General features: G+C 37.0%; 1 protein-coding gene across 4 annotated transcripts in view; it reads right to left on the bottom strand.

Moving 5' to 3' along the window:
• TMEM245 (transmembrane protein 245) overlaps positions 1 to 20387 on the bottom strand; it is a 79142-nt gene that overhangs the window by 50909 nt on the left and 7846 nt on the right. For 2 of the 4 annotated variants that reach the window (XM_039570161.1, XM_019282542.3), the window contains exons 2-7: positions 18112 to 18229; positions 16839 to 16940; positions 15831 to 15938; positions 10625 to 10846; positions 6425 to 6594; positions 1560 to 1583 (exon numbers count right to left, since the gene is read on the bottom strand). In XM_039570161.1, the coding sequence (XP_039426095.1) occupies positions 1560 to 1583; positions 6425 to 6594; positions 10625 to 10846; positions 15831 to 15938; positions 16839 to 16940; positions 18112 to 18229 (744 nt within the window). The remainder of the gene's footprint in view (positions 1 to 1559; positions 1584 to 6424; positions 6595 to 10624; positions 10847 to 15830; positions 15939 to 16838; positions 16941 to 18111; positions 18230 to 20387) is intronic. The other 2 variants (XM_039570156.1, XM_039570150.1) reach the window with 1 other exon arrangement.

Genomic DNA, 20387 nt, shown 5'->3' on the forward strand with positions numbered 1-20387 from the left:
TCATATTAAGGAAAAAAAACGTATCTACACATATGAATTTTCAAAGAAAATGACAAATTCAGAGCCAGAAAAAAAGCAGTTGAGAATACACGTTCTCTTGTGGCTCACCAAATGCAGCTCTTCACCTGAACTCTGCCAACAAACCAATATCTAATAAAAAAAAATTATGAAGAACTACGGTTGCACATATTTACTAACCACAAGTCACTCACATAAGACAAACATTTCAAAGTTGGGAAATAAAAAAGTAATTTTAAAACAGGAGAAATACAGTCAAGGGCAAAAGAACATTCAAAAATGCCCCTCTTCATGGACAATTTTAACTGAACCATGAAGCAAGCAACTCCTTCCTCTTTTTCAGAAACACAGAAAGCCCTCTCAACATAGAATCCTGTGCTCATTTATTAAATACTGAAGATCAAACTTTCTAAATTCATTGTATCTGCTCAGCCTAGAACTACATGTGTCACTATTAGCATTACTCCCCATCAGCCATTCATGGCAGATACCAGCTGTGTACCCTCACTTCCTTGTTTACAAGAACCTTTTATATATATTTTATCACATACCAGATTTTCACCTGTAAACTCTGAGGGTTTTTGTTGTTATTTGTTTTTTATATGGTGCCTGCTATAGGCATCCCTCCCTAGCTCTGCACTTGTCTGAAGCAATGCCACTGCTCAAGTCACAGAGAGATATCACTGAATTTAGTTGCTGTTCAGATCTCAGTCACACATGAAGCCAAAGCAGCTGTAACTTCTCTTGGGATGACAGTTCCCCAAAGAACAATAGTTAAACCTAGTTGGCTAAAATGAACCATGGGAACTGGGAATAACATTCCTTAGGAAACATCACACACTTCTTTTAAAAGCTACTCAACAGGAAAAAAGAGATTTTAGCCATACCAACTACTTTTTTTTTTTTTTTTTTTTTTTACTAGCCTCTCTCTTCCCTTCACACTTGTTAAGAATCAGCAGTTCTGAGGCCATGCAAAGCCTCATTTTGTATGTATTCACTGCTGGTACACTACATACTATGCCTGTGTACACAGACAAGTTTGACACTTCAGAAGTAAAAGATGGACAGCACGCACTGAACCTAGTCCATGCACTTACACTCAGCTTTATAACTGTGCTTCACACCCTTGCCACTCCCATGTTAATTCAATTAACTGCTTTCTCTGAGCAGAGAGTAGCTCTCCAGACTGGAGAGAACTGGTTTTGTTAGGCGTACAAGTAGGGACCAGGTGAAGATCAACTGTTCTTAAATGAAAGTGCCCATAAATCAAACTACCCCTTGAAAGGCTAATGCAATACTCTGCTGTACAAAACATTTAACTATGTGCATTCACTGGAGTAGAAGAGATCAGATAGAATTATATGACCTTCAGTAGCTTATACCAAGAGCTGGAAAAGAGGCATTTGAGAGACAAATCTATGAAGCAAGGCATGTTAAAGAGTGTTCATGCTGCAAAATAAAAAAAAATAATTATAAAAAAATCAAACTCCCCAAAACCACAGAATCCATTAGTTGGAATCACAATTTTTCTATTTATTTACCTTCTTATTAAGCCAGTGCCACAGCTTGTCAGTGGCAGGGGGAGATGGAAGAAAAGGGAAAAAAACACAACACAGTGGAAAATTATTGAAAAATGCAGTAAATAGGGAAAAAAAGCAATGAGAGGCAGGCAAAGTCATCCACAGAATGAAAATGAAATTGTTCTAGACACAAAGGTAAATTGCAATAGGAAGAAAAGATAACAACTTCTAAAGCAAGAACCTGGGTTTTACTATCAACATGCACTTTTGAAACAAAGGGATATAACAAATACGAACAACTTCAATGGTATTAACAGAGCTATCAGCACAATCTGGGCAATTCCAGTTTAATTATACTGAGAGCTACCATCAGATTTCAGAGCAGGACTTGTAAAAGTACTCCAAGAAGAGCATTTCAGTAAAACACCAAATCTTAACAAGAGATATTTGTTTAGGGCATTAATACTCCCATTCAGGCACTCAAACACTCCCATTCTATGCATTTCAAAACACTCCTATTATGTCAATTACTGTTGAACAGATTTTATATGTTTTTTTGGTACCACATTCATATTAAAGCATTCATATTCAACAGCAAAACATCAAATACATAATTAAGTCTGACATACAACAGCAAATTGTAGATCATATAAATGTACAGAGATTTCATGTAATTCTCCTTGCACCTCTCAACAGTCAATTTCTCCTTTTGCACTAAAGTTATTTTTCTTTACTGATGCTCATCCACATGCTAAAGTACACCCATTTTAGGATCTAGTTCATGTAGGACTACACTCTTAATTCTAACCATTAGTAACCAATTATTAGCATAAACACAGCAGTGAAGAGCTTTAATGCTGTTATTCATCTGTGTTAGGGATTAAGATCACATAAGTAAAGTTTTGTTTCTCTCTGAAAACAAGATCACTGAATTCTCAGTAAATCTAGCGTGTTTGCCAGCTGCCAGAAATTATATTAGCTCCCAATGGAAACAGAAGGTAAGAATATTTCAAATTTATAAAAATCTCATTAATAAAGTTGATCAAGTTAGAAGCAGACTGACAAAGAAACATGAACATTAGGAAACATGAAAATAAAATGTCACAAAGCACCCACGTTTACTAGTTTTTACTACTCATGGAAAGAGTCACAGTCAGAGAAATCCATTACAAAGCTTCAAAAGCCTCAAACTGACACTGTAGAATTTGTTTCTACTTTACCTCTTCACTTATGGAATAACTTATCTGTGAAAAAAGGCGAAGTTGTTTTCTGATTCAATGACATACTTTTAACTTTACTACTGAACTTTAAAACCTACTTCATTTTGGAAAAACCATAGAGCTCATGGCTGTACTGTATTGCTCCCCTTTGCAATTCCGTACAAAATACAACAAAAGAGCACTATGATTTTTCCAGAATGTGAAAGGAAGTCTTTGGTATTTTCCTCTAATTTCAGCCTCTGGGAATTGGATAATAAATGCAGTAACTAGGAAATAAATAACACTTGAATGTCAAAAATAACAGTATTTTTTATTCTTGTTTAAGACAATACCTGGGAGGCTCTACCTGCCTACTAGCTTACCAATACTGATGTTTAAGTAGTTCTACAAATGTAATCAACCTGCATTTGAAAATAGGCTACAGCTTAATTCTAATCTTCAAGTCATACAAAATTAATAAGGCTATAACCATTTTTCCAGTATTTTATTGGAAAACTATTCATCTAAGATCTTACATGTCTATGAAAGTATTTTCTAAAATAATGTAAGTACTGGCAGAGATTCTGCTTGTTTTCTGTGCTTGGCTAAACTATATGCTAAGTGTGGTACCAGAAGAAATAAAAGTTAACTTTATCCAAAGTCCAAATAATGTAAACAATCCACATATAAAATTCTAGTGCACTATACCAAGAAAAAGCATATAACAACTACATGATTCACTCAAGTACACTAGAAAGCATGCATGTAAAATATTAGTACATTCCAACAAGTAAAAGTCTATTGCATGCAGCTCAGCTACTGCCAATGCTGCTGAACTCACTCACAAATTCTATAATCCAACTGTAGTCACCATATTGAAAGACAACAGTCTTCTTTAAAATAAAAAATTATCAGTAAAGAGAGTTATTAATTCTTTGTTGTTAATAAGAACACACATGATACCATATCTATTAAGATGGTTCGGTGGCTGACAACAGAAACCTCCCTACTCTCCCCTCCAGGAAGTCTCTCACACCTGTCTGTTGACCCTCCATGAGGAAAATGCACAGACAGGGACTAAAGAATAAGTAGCAACATCCTATTTTCATAGTCAATATTTAAAGGAGGCACATTCAGACAGACTGACCTACTGCTTACAAAAAAAAAAAAAGAAAAACAATGCCCTTTCTTTTCTCTTGATCAGAATTTCTCTTCATTTCAAGTTTCTCTGCACTTCTGAGATAATCGGGGTAAATGATAATTGTGAAAGAAGAGAAGCAGTTCTTTTCTTGATGCTTTTGTTACAGATATAATCAATAAAGCTCAGATTTGCATGTGTGAGCAGTACTCACCCATTTCTCACAATGGGTTATTTTCCACACTATCTACACTAGCCTCCTAAAATTTGTTTGGCAGGAAGACATGCCACTCTAAGATGTATTCCTCCTTCTCACTGCATTTCACTCAAATCTGGAACTATTTCCTAACTGGGCATACCATGTTTGCCAGCCCAAGCAGTACCACTAAATATTTGTGTAAAACAGACCTTCTCAGTGGCTTGTTGTACGTAGCTAAGAGCCTCAATACATCCTGATGCTAAGGTTCAGTTTCCAATTAACTCAGCATACAAACAAAAAACCAAACAAAACAAAAACCCTAAGCAGATTCAGCTCCCATGAAAAGAAACTACAAATAGAATATTAAAAAGTTAAACATCTAATTGCAAACGAAATGATCCCTAGGTCTTGGTTTCTCACACACACCCATAACAGGCAACCTGTAACAACTTACTCCCCAAATTTCTATTTTGTGTTTGCGTATTTTTTACTTCCTCTTCAACAGTACCTACTGAAGCTGAAACATTCAGTAATCCAACTTAAAAAATCTTGCAAGGATGTCATTTTCATTCCTCTTGTTTCCCTGTCCCTACAAGAAACATAACAGACAATATTCTGTGGCACTGCTTCCCAAATTCTGAGGTACCATGCATCCATCATCCTACCATACACAGAATAAGCATAGCCAGTAGAACTTAAAAGATACGGAAGTATTAGTGTGATAAGCGTTGGAAGACTACATATAATCCCAGCCACCCATGCTAAATGCCAGCTGAAACAGAATTAAAATAGGCACAAATGAGGACAACAGAATCATGCAGATTATCAAGCGCCTTTCTTGTAATGGCTGGGAGAGCTCAAATTACTTTAATACACAGCGCAGACTCAGGAGGAATTACAGCTGTCATCTAAAAAATGGAGGGGCGAAGGGAGATGGAGAAATGAGCTGTGCCAACACTGTTCTATCTGTTAGACATAAAACAACATGTAGATAAACTGACCTTAAGTACATTTAAGCTGAAGAGCGAGAGGTTCTGCTGCACATTAAAGCCCTACCTTCTTTAAGGAGAAAAGACTTGCTGGAATTAGGAAGGATATTGTATCATATAGTTATGCAATACAAGGATACCAAACTTGACAACTCATGAAATAAAAATACATTCAATATTGCATCCAGAGAGTCTTCTTACTTACAGAAAAAAACGTTTTTATGAAAAGCTTTGTATAACGTAAGCTTTTATCCCAACATGTAATTTCCACTACCTTTGGAAAACCACTTTATTGTGTTCATAGCTGTATTTTGAAAGGCTTTTCCTTTTTCATATTCTTCCTCAATGAACCCTGTGAAATCACTACTTTTTTCCTAGAGGCATTTCATGCCTTTGTTGACCTTTTGTCTTCCATTCACCCATTAGATCCAGGCTTAAGCTCCTCCCTCTCCTGTAGGAATTCAGAGCTATTAACTGCAAAACCAATCTGCCAAGGTACAGATGCTCTGACAAATGTACTTACAGGGTTCAGTTCATCAGTTACAGAAGCCCTAAGATAATGGCTTTTTCCAGAGCAGAGAATACGTCAACAACACAGTTACAGAAAGCACATTCTTATACACTGCCATAGCTATTGCAAACAAAATAATCCATCCATTTACGTGAAAACTTACCATTCTTAATGAAAGAAACTGTATAAATCTTATGGAGCTTTCCAACTCTGCATTTTGCAATGCAAATGTAGGCATATTTCACGTGGGGGGAGAAGGGAGGGTAACACAGAAGCTTTATTCTATGGCATTTCCCAAATACTTTATCCCACATATTTCTTCACTTAGAGAGGGAAGACTCATTTCTGTACCACCATACTATTGTGTGCAACAACTTTGCTTCCACACAGTATAGACAAATGTGTCTGAACTAACTCGGGCTGTACTTACAGAACACAATGGTCTGCTTTTTAATTAAATTTTCTCATAAGAAGTAGGAACATCTTATCCTTCAGACTAAAGCTCATTAGGTTTAAATTCAAAATCTTTGTAACCAGGTAAGGTGACTAAAGCATGAGAAGTTTGCCTTACTCAGATAAGGAATCTTATACAGCTGATTCAGCACTTTAAAAGTGACTTCTGTCAAGGTTTGCATGCAACCATTGAACATTTAAATTTAAATGTGTACTTAAGTGTGAATAGTGATAGAAGAGACATAATTTAAAATACACCATAAAACAGATAAGAGTTTTACATGAAAGACATATTCATTAGTGACAGACATTTATCTTAGAATTAAAGCATCTCAGAATACGGTGAACAGAGAATAAAACAAACTTTCAAGTTGCTTAAGGAAGTAAATAGAAATACCTTACTGTCAAGCTTTAGCATAACACTTCCGAGTCCTCTGATGGGCCGTGGTGCAAGAGCTTCCTGACGTTCCTTCACAAAATTTTCAACAAGTTGCCACCAACTTTTGCAGTGGTTTGCCATGAAGTTCAAAACTCCAAAATGAATCACTAATTTCTTAAGTGCCCAAACTGTAACCACAAGAAGGAAATTAAGTATCAGAGATTTCAGAGGAGCACCACAAGACTACTTATCTATTCTATTCAGGAAGAGCAATGAAAAAGAAAGGAAAAGACTCTTGAGTTTTATTTCCCATTAGAAACCACCTCTGGAACTTTCCAGTGATTTTAGTACTAATCTCCTCTCTAGCTTTGCAGCTGTGCTTATCCACATGGAACTTAGATGACAGCAGAAGCAAAGTGTCTGCACACTACTCAATAATGCAGCTAACAGACTTGAGCAAGGCCTGGGATAAGAAGGTGCCGCTCCATGATTCCAGTACAGTTGATTTCTTACATATTCACACATACACCATGCCAAATGACTCCACATAAAGTACCACAATCAGAACTTAACAGCACATTACACATAAAATTTTCAGCCTAAATTCTTAAGTTTTAGGCCTTCTAAGCTGTTAAGTGTATCTTTCCTTTCAGAACTGAAAGTACATCCTGTGGAACTTCACAGTAACGAAGCACCCATTTAAATCTTCTATTGAAATACTACTGATAGATTTTGCTTTTAAACATTAAAAAAGCTATTTGAGATTAGCATTTTATCTCAGCAACTTGTAGTTACCACTACAAGTAACTTTACTTCTAATATATCTTTTTTTCTTATTGCGACTGTTCTCCAAACCAGACTGATAACTTACTGGCATACATGAGCTCCACAACAGTTGGCAGTACACTACTTCATCATCAAAAATTCACACCATGTTTCTACTTGGAGATGTGTAAAATGACATACATAGCCAAAAAGGTTAACTTTTACTGCCTACAGGGCATCTATCCAAGTTCCACAAGAGCCTATTCTCTGCAAGCCACACACATTAACAGTTTATGCTCTTGTTCTTGTTTTGGAGAGCCAGTGCAACAATTTCCTGACATTTAGTTCACTTACCCTCTGGCACCACCACGTGGCAAATACAGGATTTATTCTCTTGAAGAAACAGAATAATCCAATAATTTCTCCAATAAAATGAGTGGCAAACATACAAAAAAGGAGAAAATACAGTGCAAGTGCCAGCACTGAAGTTAAAGGCTGAAGTTTTGTATGATGAAATGTAGCTCACAGTCACTACACAAACTGCTGCTCAGCAAAGCCAGGCAAGCTTGCATTTACAAATACAATACCTCAAATGGCATTCTAACCTTCCACTATTATTTGTTTCAACAATATATTTTACAATAAATGAGTGTACGCTCATTGCACAGGTGGTGTCAGGAGGTGCTACAGTCAATCAAACGTCCGTAATTATATTAGGTTAAAAAGAGACAAGAGAGAAGAAGCTACAGGATTGTAGAAAGCAGTGAGCAAAACAAGAAAAAGGCTGCATAATAACAAGTTCCAAACATCTCCAGGAAGCAGAGAATTACCTGAAGACAATTTAAAAAAAAAAAGGGGTACAACAGAACAAGCAAGGAAGAAAATGAAAGACCTTAAAAACAGACAATACCAGGATTTCCAGGCTCACATCACTGTAACAAAATGCTGCCAAGTGTTCCACAACGCGGTTCATTGCTTAGCTTTTCAATTCACAGCAGCTCTTTCACCTTTTCATTTTATGGTTTAATTATGGTATCATTTTTCCACTCTCTACACTAAGCAATTTTAAAAGACCATTTCATTCCAATTGAAGCACAAATGCATTCAAGGAAAAATGTTAATGATACCAAGATGTTTCTCATAATCTAAATGCTGCTTTCTATGAGTCCTCTTTACCAATAGAAGGAATTCTGGTGAAATTAACACCTTTCTATTGAAGGTTTTAGGGAGTTTTTTGCATTTTTTTTACATACTAGAAGCATCCTCTTTAAGGTCTCAGAAGTGCCTCAAGTTATTAGTCTCCTTAAACTTGCACAGTTGTAAGGAAACTTGCTTTACTACCCTTCCTATTTTCCTTGTACTTTAGTATTACCTCTCTTTTAGCCATGCAGATTATCATCTCTCACCTTCTGATGTTTGATGTAATCTAAATTTGGCTCTGTTCATCATTATACTGCCTATTTGTAATATTTTTGTGATGATTCAGTTATATGCCATGAAAAAGCACTTAATGGCCCAGTGTCACTGCTAAGGCAACAAGTCACAAATACTTCCAAAAGTAATTTCTCTTTTGTCATGAGTTTATTGTTTGGGTAGTTATTTTAGACCTAATGACTGTCAGGAGCAGTATTCAGCTGTTTCATTTATAGATACGCACTTTAATCTAGATTTGTGTGGCTCAAGCTTAAAACCATTCACTGCTGTCTAACTGCAGAACTGCTGCTTCCCTTCTTCCTCCCACGTAGGTGCTTCTGAACAGTGGTTAAGTTACTCCTTGACCTTTCAATGAACTAGCCACATAAACTCTGCTTCTAATATGTCTAAAATTTATTTTCTAATTCATTTTTCACTTGGGATTGCCATTTCCCATGATGCCCAGACACCAAAACTGGGAAGTTTCTTTCTTCTGTAGTAACTACACTAAAATGAAACAAAGGTCAAACCCCTCTCTTCTCTTACCCTGCATTCAGCTATTTATACGTCTTGCCATCACATTACCCTTTAGCTGCTGCTGCAGTGCCACAGCCAAAGGTGCAGCTGTTCCTTTCTCCGTGCCTCGGAGCTCACAGCCCTTCAAATCAGTAAGTATGACCCCAAGCTACAATTTCCAGAAGGACAACGAGATGGTTTACAGTAGCTTTGTGTACTGTGTGCAGATCTCAGGGTTTTGGTAGCAGGGAGGCCTCTGGGGTGGCCTCCACAGGACGGGACCAGGAGTTGACTTGTGCCAGACACAGTTCCAGGCGGCTCTGCAACAGATCCATCACTGGGCAAAGCTGAACCCATCAGGCACGGGTGTGGTACTGCAGTGAAAATGTATCTAAGAAAGGGCAGAAAGCACTTGGCAGGGAGAAGTGGAAGGAACACAGAACAAGTGACTAGAGAGAAGAAGGAACAGAGGGATGAACAGAGGCAATGAAAAGGCCAGGGAAGCAGAAGTGCTCCACAGCAGAGCAGACACACCACTCAGAGGGACCATGGCCTACAGAGGATCCATGCTGGAGCAGGAACACCTCTTGAAGGGACCGTGGCCTAGGGATAAGGAGAATCCTGAGCCTGCACCTCCCTAAAGGGAATGCAGCTCATGGATAAGCCCACATTAAAAGACTGGAAGAGTGACTGCCTTTGTGCGTACTTGACCACTAGCTGGGGCCAACCCACCACACTTAGTAAAAAAAAAAATAGCTACATTTAAGTGCTAAATGCATTTAAAAATGCTAAAAACTAGCATTTTAACTGAAGTTTAGAGAAAATCCAAGCAAACTAGAAAAACTCATTTTGTTTACAGTAAGGGGATGGGAAGAAATGCCTCCCAGTTCATAGGAGCTCAGACATACTCCTGGAGTTCCCATCTTCCCTTTTCACTCCCCCAAAAGAGTCCAGGGAAAAGAGGCATACAGTCTTAAAATAATGTCTTTCAACAGCTATCATAACTACTCCAATTCTTCCTCAATATATAGGAGAACAGATGTATGCAGATGTGAAACAATAAAGCTAATTAACCTCAGAGCTAAAATTGGAACCAAATTTATCTTGTGACTTGTCCACAGAGCCTAGCAACCCCTTTTTTACAGAAATTAAAAGTTAACATGAGCTCTACTTCACTATTGAAAAACTGCTACAATATTCTTCATTTATTGGTGCAAAAATATGAAGGAATTGACATCAAGAGGAAATAAAACTAACTGCTCTAACCCAGAAGTATTCTTACTATGTAAGGTATGGCACAACATTATTTCAGGTAACTACAATAGTCAATAGACAAAGTAATTAAAGAGTTGTCCACTACATGGTGACAGACAGTACACATCAATCTTCCTTTTTGAAGCTACAGTTCATCTTGTCTTAACAAGTCTTGAAAAAGTTTTTATTTAAAACTCATACAAGCCTACAAGCCTTTCCTCCTGTTTTATTGAACATGATGCCAAACATTTCTAGCAGTTGGATTATTACCTGCAAAAGGCACTGGTAACAGCTGCACAATCCAAAAATTTAGCCAGATCTGAACAATGACAATGGCCCACACAAGAGTAACAAAGTAAATATCACTAGTTTTCTTTTTTCTAAGAAAAGATCCAATCTCAGGTCTTTGTCTGTTCCCAGAAGATGATGAAGAGGAGGAAGTGGAAGATAATGAAGCACGTGGAGGTGGAGGCTGATCACCTTCTGTTGCTCCTAAAACAAACACATGCAAACAAAGAAACAGAAATTATCACCTTAACATTCACCACAAAACAGAATCTGTTCCCTGTTCCCAAATTATCTTTTTCTTTTTTGGAAGGTGGGGGTGAAGGGAGGGACAGCAGCAGAAGGCTGTGTTTCTGTTGTTTTGGTGTTGGGGTTTTTTCTGTAATTTCTCTAAAAGACTGAAACTGCCTAGGCATTGGTCTGCATTTTGAAAAGCTAGAACAGGGCTGTGTAAACTCTCCCACATCCTGCAACACCACGCCAAGCAATGCTGAGAGGAGGAGAGAAGAAAAGTTGCTACAGCCTCTAAGAGGGCTCCAGTCACTGCAGGTAAATTACAAGCCAAATATATTTTATCAAAGAACCATAAAACCATGAAAAACACAAAATATAATTAACTTCTAAAAGAAATCTGAAGTCTTAAAATAAATCTTTGACTTGCATTCAAGTACTCAAAAAGGAATCTTAGATTTGCTCAAAGCTCATTTAAACAACAAAAAATATAGAGTATACATAAAAGAGAAAGCTTGTATCTTACAACTGTCTTACTGCTACTTTTCCTGAACACTCACAACACAAACATAGCACTCACACTGTCATCCTAAATTCCTTACTCTGTGTAACAAACACTATTAACATCAAGCACAAGTTAGTGGATAACAAATTTTGTCAGTCTATCACTCTTAAGTTAGCAAACGAGAAATTAAATTACAAAATGTAAACTGACATGTTAAAGACCCTACACATAATCAATAGTCGTTTCATGCACAAATATTATGTTCAAATTAAAATTCTTGAATGCAGACAATGGCAATTCATTTATCTATTTAATCTTTCAGCTGCTGGATGACACAAAATCTATCTTCAGCCACTCTATGTAAAATCTCTCCCTGAAAACACCAGTATTAACTTTCACTGAGGCTCCGTGCTGATGTCGAAATGCACTCATTTCCCACACACCCCTACTTGAGAAAAGTCTGCAGCCATAGGGGAGGAATGCACACACAGGGAAACTTGAAAAGTTACTCTGTGCTGAAGAATAAAAGGCAATTTATTATGCTGGTACATACCACAGTTGGTAAATAATGAGCACAACTCTTTCACTGGACTTGTATCACAGACACAGTTTCTCCCATGAAGAAAAACTGTACTACAAAATACTACATGCACAGCAGTCAAACAACTCATGTTCCACACGTGTTTTTAGCTGCAGTGTGTCACTGAAGCCATTTCTAGCCTAAAGCATGACAGCTAAAATGTTCAGAAAGGCAAGGCTCATTTGTCATACAGCAGCAGTAAGTGACAAACTGCATCCTCACAGCAGATGAACACTCCTCTTTTGTTGCAGAAATCTGCACTGGTGTTCTCCAGGTAAGTGGAACTACTTGGTACAGCTTATGAACACATCCCCCACCACACTAAGACAACAATGCAAATTGACTGATTCACCCAACTGGGATTGACATTGGAATAATGACAGAAACACCAGCTGATTGCTGGTTATGTATTTGGTGGAACTTCAGAATATTCGTGAAGGAATTACAACACACAACCTGAAAGAAGGAATTCTGCAAGCAGCTAAGCACAGCAGAAGCTTCAGGTGGGAAGGTTCTTGGCAAATCAGTGTGTATCTCAATGGGATGACAGTCAGCCCAACTATACAAACTACATTTTGGAGAAAAAGACTCAATTTTTCATAAGGGGAAAGCAGAAGTTACCTGTAAACATAAATTTTCCTAAAAAGACTTTTTGGCATATAGAAAAGGGTCTATGATTCCCCTGTACTTCTCAGTCTATATTTAATAAAGTAGAAGAGTACTAACAGAAACAAATGGAAGCACTAAAGGAACACAAAATCTGAAAGCAGTATACCTGTAATAAAGAATTTTCCCCTTCAGTATATTCAACACTTCTTACTGTTTTGCTCCAAAACTAATATAATCAACATAAGAAGTAACAATACAACAAGCAGAAATTCAAATATTTATCAAACAGAAAGAAGCACTAAAAGCCAAAACAGAGTAATAAGATGAAGTCTATACCTAAGATTAAAGTTATTCAACATTTTTTGCCCAAAAACTCCTTAGTAGAGTTGCCTTTGTGAAATAAAAAGGAACATTCCTTCTTTTCGTAATGAAAAGTTTGATTGATGTATTTTTGCAATGAAGGAAGATTTAATTAAATAACAGCAACAGTAATGTTAAGAGCAGTAACAATTAAAGAGCCTTATTTCTTACAGTTTCCCGGTAAGCAGACTGTACACAGAATGTAAATCACATGGGAGAGAGCTGAGGGGGTAAAAAAAGGGGAAAAAAAATAAAAAAAAAAAGGGAAAAAAAAGGAAAAGAGGAGGGAAAAAAGGGGAAAAAAAGGAAAAACTCCTAGGGGATCCCAAGCCAAGAAAGTTTTTTCAGAATGCTGTTCTGCAGCACTTTAGCAAAGCTAAATTGTCACTACCAGTGACCCAGTATTCTTCTCATGACAAACACAGGCCTGCATCAGAACTGCCATTCAGATAACTCTCATAAGCCAGTTCACAAAGCTGATCCACCCAGAAAACTACCAAAATTGCAAATGAAAGAATTCACCTTCTGCTGGCAAGATATGCTCTGCAAACCAAGGCATGAGTGCCTTGTCAACACAAATAGGAAAAAAAGAACTGTCAGTACAGTGATTTTGAGTAACTTCAGGTTCTATAAAATCCCATTTAGTGTGCTTCATATTTTGAGAGATGAAACCTAAAAAACACCTTTCTACCTTCCAGCTAATGGAAGTATGACAGTCTAAACAGCTAGCACAATACTCAGTAAAGAATTCTACCAAAATCAGAATGTATGCTACTTCTCTGAACAACAACAAAAAAAGCAAATTTTCCAGCCAGTCTAATTAAGACCTGTTCTTTTCCTTACACAATACGTTCTCTGTCACCTCCATTTCTTGCTGTCACAGAATTTTGAATTATCCTCCTCCCCAAGGAGAAGAAAATGAAACAGTAACATACACAGAAAGGCAGGTGTCTGTACCTCTGTGCAGGGCATCAGTTAGGAAAACAGTGATTTTATTACTATTAATGAAGAAGTCTTCAGAACAAGGTACCCCTTGAAGGTATGAAGGTACTCCTTCATGAAGAACCACATCTTTCTGTAATTCCAAGAGAAAAATATTTCTTACGCTTTTTTCTAAGAAAACAAAGAAGTGAGGCCAAAAGCGAGCCTAAGAGTCATGACTACATTTAAGGATTTCAGTACCTATCATATCCAAAGCCAACAAGACAACTGAATCTTGCCTACAAAGTACTGCAGTGGTATCTGCTTCAGAAATTGCAGGCTTTTTCTTTGCTGTATACACTGGAAACTCTTGGAACACCAGGAAGGACCACTCAGACCACCTGAACTGGTATCATTAAACTCCTCGTCCCCAGTACTGAATACCAGTAGTGAACAATAAAATATGGAAAAACATGAGTGTTCACAAAAAAACCCAGAAAATTAACAAAGCTTATATCCCTTGATGGTCTTTTAATAAACAAATTAAATACTAATTGTTCTGTAGTGGATTTAATACAGTATAAGGAAAACCAAAAAAGTTGTAGGTCCTTAAGCCTGTAGGTAAAACCTTTTGCTGTACAGGAATGTTTCATCACCATTCACAAAAGATCCAAACCAAAGATGGCCAAAATTATGCTTAATATATCGCAGAACAGAACACTAATTTTTGCCAGATTGTTGGAAAATTATTTTAACTGTGTTAGGAGTTAAAAGAAAACTCCATGTTTGTTCTTTTTCTGCTGTGAAGGAAAACAACAACAGAATTCACAAGAAAAAAAAAAATCTCATCTGGTTTACTGTTTCAAGAAAGTAAGTAAAAAAAACCATAAAAGACACCTTTGAAAAACTGCTGTAGTTTTCTCTTCTTGAAAACAGAAGGGAAACTGTCTTAAAGAAGTGGAAAAATAAGAACTGGTAAGTTAAAAAAAAAACAACAACAAAATAACACAACCACTTATATAGCCCATTTGTGGGCATCTGTTGCTTTTCCAGATTTCAAAATTCAGCTCAAAAAAAAAATCTAATTAAAAAAATTAAAGATTAGACACAGAAATACAAGAGAACTGTCACCATGATGCTCTGATCTCCAATTTCAGGACATAGTTCCATAGGCTTCTATGTTTATATTGATGTTAGTCATGTAAAATGTAGGAAAAAAAAAAGATAAGAGCAAGTTGTCCAAAGCTGCCTTTTTTAGATTCAAAAATTAAGTTTGGGAAGTTCACATTCTGTCAAGTCGAATGATCTTTTTGGTCTACCTGCAGGAAATGGATGAAACTTTTCAGTTTCCAGAGATCTCAGTAACAGTGTAACTTTCCAGTATCATGTTTCATCAAAGACCTACCCAAAGAAGTTACGGTAAGGTTCAAAATCAGTGATGCACAGCAAAACACTTTCTTTCAACTCTTTTAAGCCAGTTGTGTTATTCCAAATGAAAGCATCATGGGACTCAAGCTACAAAGTCAAGTAAACCCACTATAGGAAGAACTTTGAGCATGCCATAGTTAAAGTGGGGTTTTTCTCTCACTGCAATGCACACAAAAATTCCTCCAGTCCGTCTGTATCTGGTCCAGAAATCCAGTTATATAACATGTAACTGCCAACAAATCAAAAGGCTAGGAAAATAAGAGGGAAAAAAAAAAATCACACCTTCATTCTAAACAAACAACCCAAAACCATAATAAATCCTTCTAGTCAGGCCTTCAAAAAGTACAGCCAGCCACATAACCTATCCTTTGCTAGATAGCTTTTATACTAGCATCTTCCTGACAGTTTTTTAAAACAGATAAACCTGATCCACAATTTGGACACTCTTTTGGACAGAATGAAGAGGTTATGGACTATTTTGAAATTTTTTTCTGAATTCCCTCCAGTTTCATGCCTTTAAAGCAAATTCAAATGTTTCTTACAGAGTATTCAGTCACCTGAGGGTTGGGAGGAGTGTTCATTATTGGACTCATCTTCTGTCATTGAAATTGCCATGGCAATTGTTGAAGCAGCAATGGAAATCATCTGACCAGGAAGCTCTGCCCCTGTAAAATATATACGTGCATGTAAGTAACAAAAAGCGTGAGTCTTAAAATGTTTTATTTGGTTAGATACCCACTGGAGCTGTCAAGCAGCAGAAATTATATGGCTAGACACTGTTAGTTTTTAGTATGTATTATATGTAGTCAATGTGATCAAACAGGAATGAGTGCTATTAATTTTAGTATTCCAATACACCTGCAGCCAAAACTCAAAACCAGTTATTTGCTCAGTGCTTTTCTTGGTAATGAACTGCTACCAACCAAGACATTCACAGCTGCTGGCAGTCTGATTATTAAACAAATTTTTATACCAGTTAATCAACTTTACTAACCAACTAAAACTGCAAGACAGGAAAAAAGTTTCCTTCATCAGAAACACGATGCCTTTGCTTTTTTCAAAACTGGCTTGCAACAGGAAAAACCTATTCTTCTCAAAATCTAAACTCAAAACATATTTTTAAGAAACTATTTTAAAAACAAATGACTGGATATAGGAAACTTGCTGGATGGAGTTGTCTCCGTTTCTCTCATACTCAGTATTATAGGAGCTACTAAACCTGTATTGCTCGTTTCTTTCAAAATTGGCCCCTGATTTCAAATGCCCTGGGCTACCGTCATGCCTAGAACTACATATTGAAATCTATAAACTCAAGGAATTTGGCTCCATAATGAGTCGCTACTTTGACAAGGAAAAGAAACATCAGTCCATTGCAATCATTTTCTGTAAAGAATCCAAGATTCACTTCAGCATGAGTAAACCACTTTGAAACACACTAAACATCCTATAGTAAACTCTGCCAATCCATATGCTGCTGAATTTACAGGGATACAGTCCAGATTATTTCATGTGACTTCAGTGAATTTTTGCCTCTAACAATAAAAGAAACAGTGACTTTTCCTTACCAGAAGACTCCTTTCCATTCTGCTGTTCATGCAACATGCCTACTGTCATCAGAACAACTATAACCAGAAATACAGGAATTCTCCAGGAACCTGCCACAGAAGCTGAAAGATACAGTGTTGGGATTTTTTTTTTTTACCAGAAAAATGACACCATTAATAACTACATTTAGCAAAACCAAGACAGTCAGCATATCAACCAAAAAACAAAGAAGTCATAAAACAAATAGGCTTTCTACATTAAAGAAAACGAAGAATAGAAAACAAACATGAAGAAGTTTCTCAATGAGCAAACCAAGTTGTGACTGTTCCTAACTTCAGTGACTTTACGTTGATATAGAGAACAATTTTATAAACAACATTCAAAATCACATGAAAATACACACAAAATTAAAGTATTTTAGATATCAGAGGAAAGTCATGTTCCCCCCAAAAATGTGTATTTACATTAGATCTCCACAGAATGGGTTTTTTCTTGCATTTTGCCTATTCAGCCTGTACTTCCAGCAAATACAAAACTGTCAAAATTTAAGCAAATGCAAAGCCACTACATATAGCTTAAACCTCAGGAAAGCATCCCCACATGGTCAGAAGAACTCCTGAAACCTGCTGCTAAAGTAAAGTAAATCATGAAGTACACTGTGAAACCTTCTATCATGGTAGTCTTCTATTAATCACACGATACTTCCACCATAAACTCTGATATGAGAACATAAGATGATAATCTATTACATTAAATGTGTAACATAAGTCTAAAAGATTACTATAATCTTATATTTATGTAAACAGATTATATAGATTACTGGCAAATGTATTTTATACTGGTGATAGCATCATGACATGATTGTTGACTACTGATAGAATTTTTTTTTTTTTTTGCTTCTATTACTACTATTAAATGCATTTTACAGCTTCAGCCTTGGTTAATGGCAGGCTTCCAATAAAATATCACAAGTGAAAGTCTAAAGCCAGCCTCATGTGCCCCCAACCCTTCCTCACTGCCAAGCAGTACCTAGTCTGTGACTCAAATAAGGGAAAACCATGGGAAGTACAAACTAGGCATGAGGACTGGAAGACACATTGCTCAGCATCTTGATGCCTTCCCATTCCCTACTCAAATGCTCCCTTCTGGACACATGCAGCCAGAATTACTGAGCAGACAAAACAGTTTGCATTTCAGCTAAGACTCTTATTTTACAGATGTAGCAGAAGAGCAAGTGAGGAGCTTCGTTGACAGAACCCACAGTTATCAGAAGAATAACTTCTTGTTACTCACCTAAGTGAAAGAGCAGCATAATCCAGACAGGAACAGAGACTGCTTTTAAGTAACGTTCAGTGCTTATATTCCACTTGAATGAAACCATCAGCAGGTAACCAACTACCAATGTCCATATCTTTAAGAAAAAGATACACATAGGTATGTATACATACATCAAAAGAGAGCTATTTGTACTTGTGTATGCATGTTCATACACATACCCATAACTGCCACAGAGAGAGAACAGAAGTCAGCTTCTAAGTCTTTAAGAAGCCCACATTTCAATTAATTACATGAGTTCATCAGCAGCACCTGTGTGGCCACAGGGAGACAGAGCTGGCCAGCACAGCAGCACTCATTCCAGCATGGAGCAATTTGCCAGCTCCTTGTTTCAGTCCAAAGAGACAAAAAGGGGGTTAAGCCAAAGAAGCCATTAGGAAGCACAACAAAAACTGCTGTTCCTCAGTGGTGTTGGCCCACAAAACAGAGATGCCTTTATAAGACGTGTGACATATAATTTTTTAATTTTTTTAACTAGAAAAAACCAAGGAGACAGGAAGATATCAGTGACAACTTGGGTTTGCTGCTTCTGCCTTCTACAACTCCACTCATCAGATAAATCACAATACAGATTTGGAATTAAGAATCCTGAGATAATCAATTTGATCTTGAAAATGCTGAAAAGAAAGAAGGAAGCAGAAACCAGAAGAGGCAACAGGAGGTGAAAAGTTGCTACTCAGGAGAAGATATGAAATAAAAGAACTATGAAAACCTGTAAAAATTAAAACTCAGTGTTGCATTCTTAAATAACTAAAGACATTTCTGGCTCAAATAGAATAAGCATTACCTATCCATTACCAGTTAAGTACACCTACAAATTTACACTTACAAATCTATAAATCTCAATGAAGTTTTAACAGAATTTCTATTAAGAGCATTTGCTGAAATCAGACATCACTGTAAGAAGAAAGAATGCACAGCAGAGACGTGGAACAAGTAATTAGGCAGAACACACCACGAGAGTTTTCACCTCTTTACTCTGCACTATACAATTCATGCTGAAGAGGCAACAGTCCCTGTGAAAAGCAGGTTTGTGTGACTACTGCCACGTATCTAACTGGTGGAGAGGCAATCTTAGCTGTACTGAATTGAGCAGACAAGCAGCGAGTGATGGTCCTTGATAACTTCAGAGGGAACGATTGCATATGCAAGGTAATTTAAAACCACTTAAGATATGTGAACAAAGGTGTAACCTTTGCACACTACTATTTCTCATCTAAGCAGATCTCCAACTTTTCACTCATCCCTAGTTTTGCATCAACAAAGCTGCATAATGCTTATGGGCCAAGTGAGGACACAAGACAGATGCCCCAAACTAACACAACCCATGGACATCAAGAGTAAAGTCATAAACAAACAAACACGAATTTTTACCAGAAATGCACAGTGGCAGTCCTTTAACAGCATAGGTTTGAAACATAAATTCCCTCATAAGGCACTTCACAGCACAGCTGTAATTGCAAGAGAACTCATCACAAAGATACTATCCTACTCCCCAACATCAGCCACACAGCATCTTTGTATGATAAATGTTCCACTTCCAAGCTGATTTTCTCTTTAGCTTTGAAATTTAATGATAAATTACAAACAGGAGACTCAGTACGTTCAGTAATTTGAACTTTCTGTTTAAAAACAAGCCAAAAGTAGGAGACTAACAGGGTATAAGCCTGTGTTTAACAGCCAACACAGAAAAACACACTGCACTGCTTTTAGCCATGCACATAGCTGAACATGATAGGGTTTAGGTTTAGTAATTTTTTTGTGTTCTAAGTTAACATAATTAATCAGTTCTCATTCCTAAAAGCTTAGCAAATGACCCAAGTAAAAGAATTTATTTCCATTGAATAGAGAGAAATAGCTCACTCTAAAATAAACCAGTCACCCTGTTTCAGAGATCAAACAATAACCTTTCTGAAGCCCTGTAAGAAGAACTATGCAGTCAACTGGTGCAAGAAGTTCCATTTCTGCGGCACCACAGAATAATCAGCTCTTCACTGGTTAATATTATGGCCAAGCACATCCCTACGCTGCAAGAACCGCTGCACAGGAACTAGGGTAGCCTACTTCCAACAGTTCATAGCTGAAAGCAACTGACAAAGCAAATTAACTTAAACTGACATGGACTGGGATTTCATCCCACACTAACTTGGCAATAGCATACTTTCTCTTTTTTCTTAACCCTTTAAAAGCAAGTTACATAATCCTCCCCACTGCTTTTTTGGATGGTCTCCAAA

This window comes from Corvus cornix, chromosome 2 (assembly GCF_000738735.6).
Source record: "Corvus cornix cornix isolate S_Up_H32 chromosome 2, ASM73873v5, whole genome shotgun sequence".
Classification (NCBI taxonomy): Eukaryota; Metazoa; Chordata; class Aves; order Passeriformes; family Corvidae; genus Corvus; species Corvus cornix.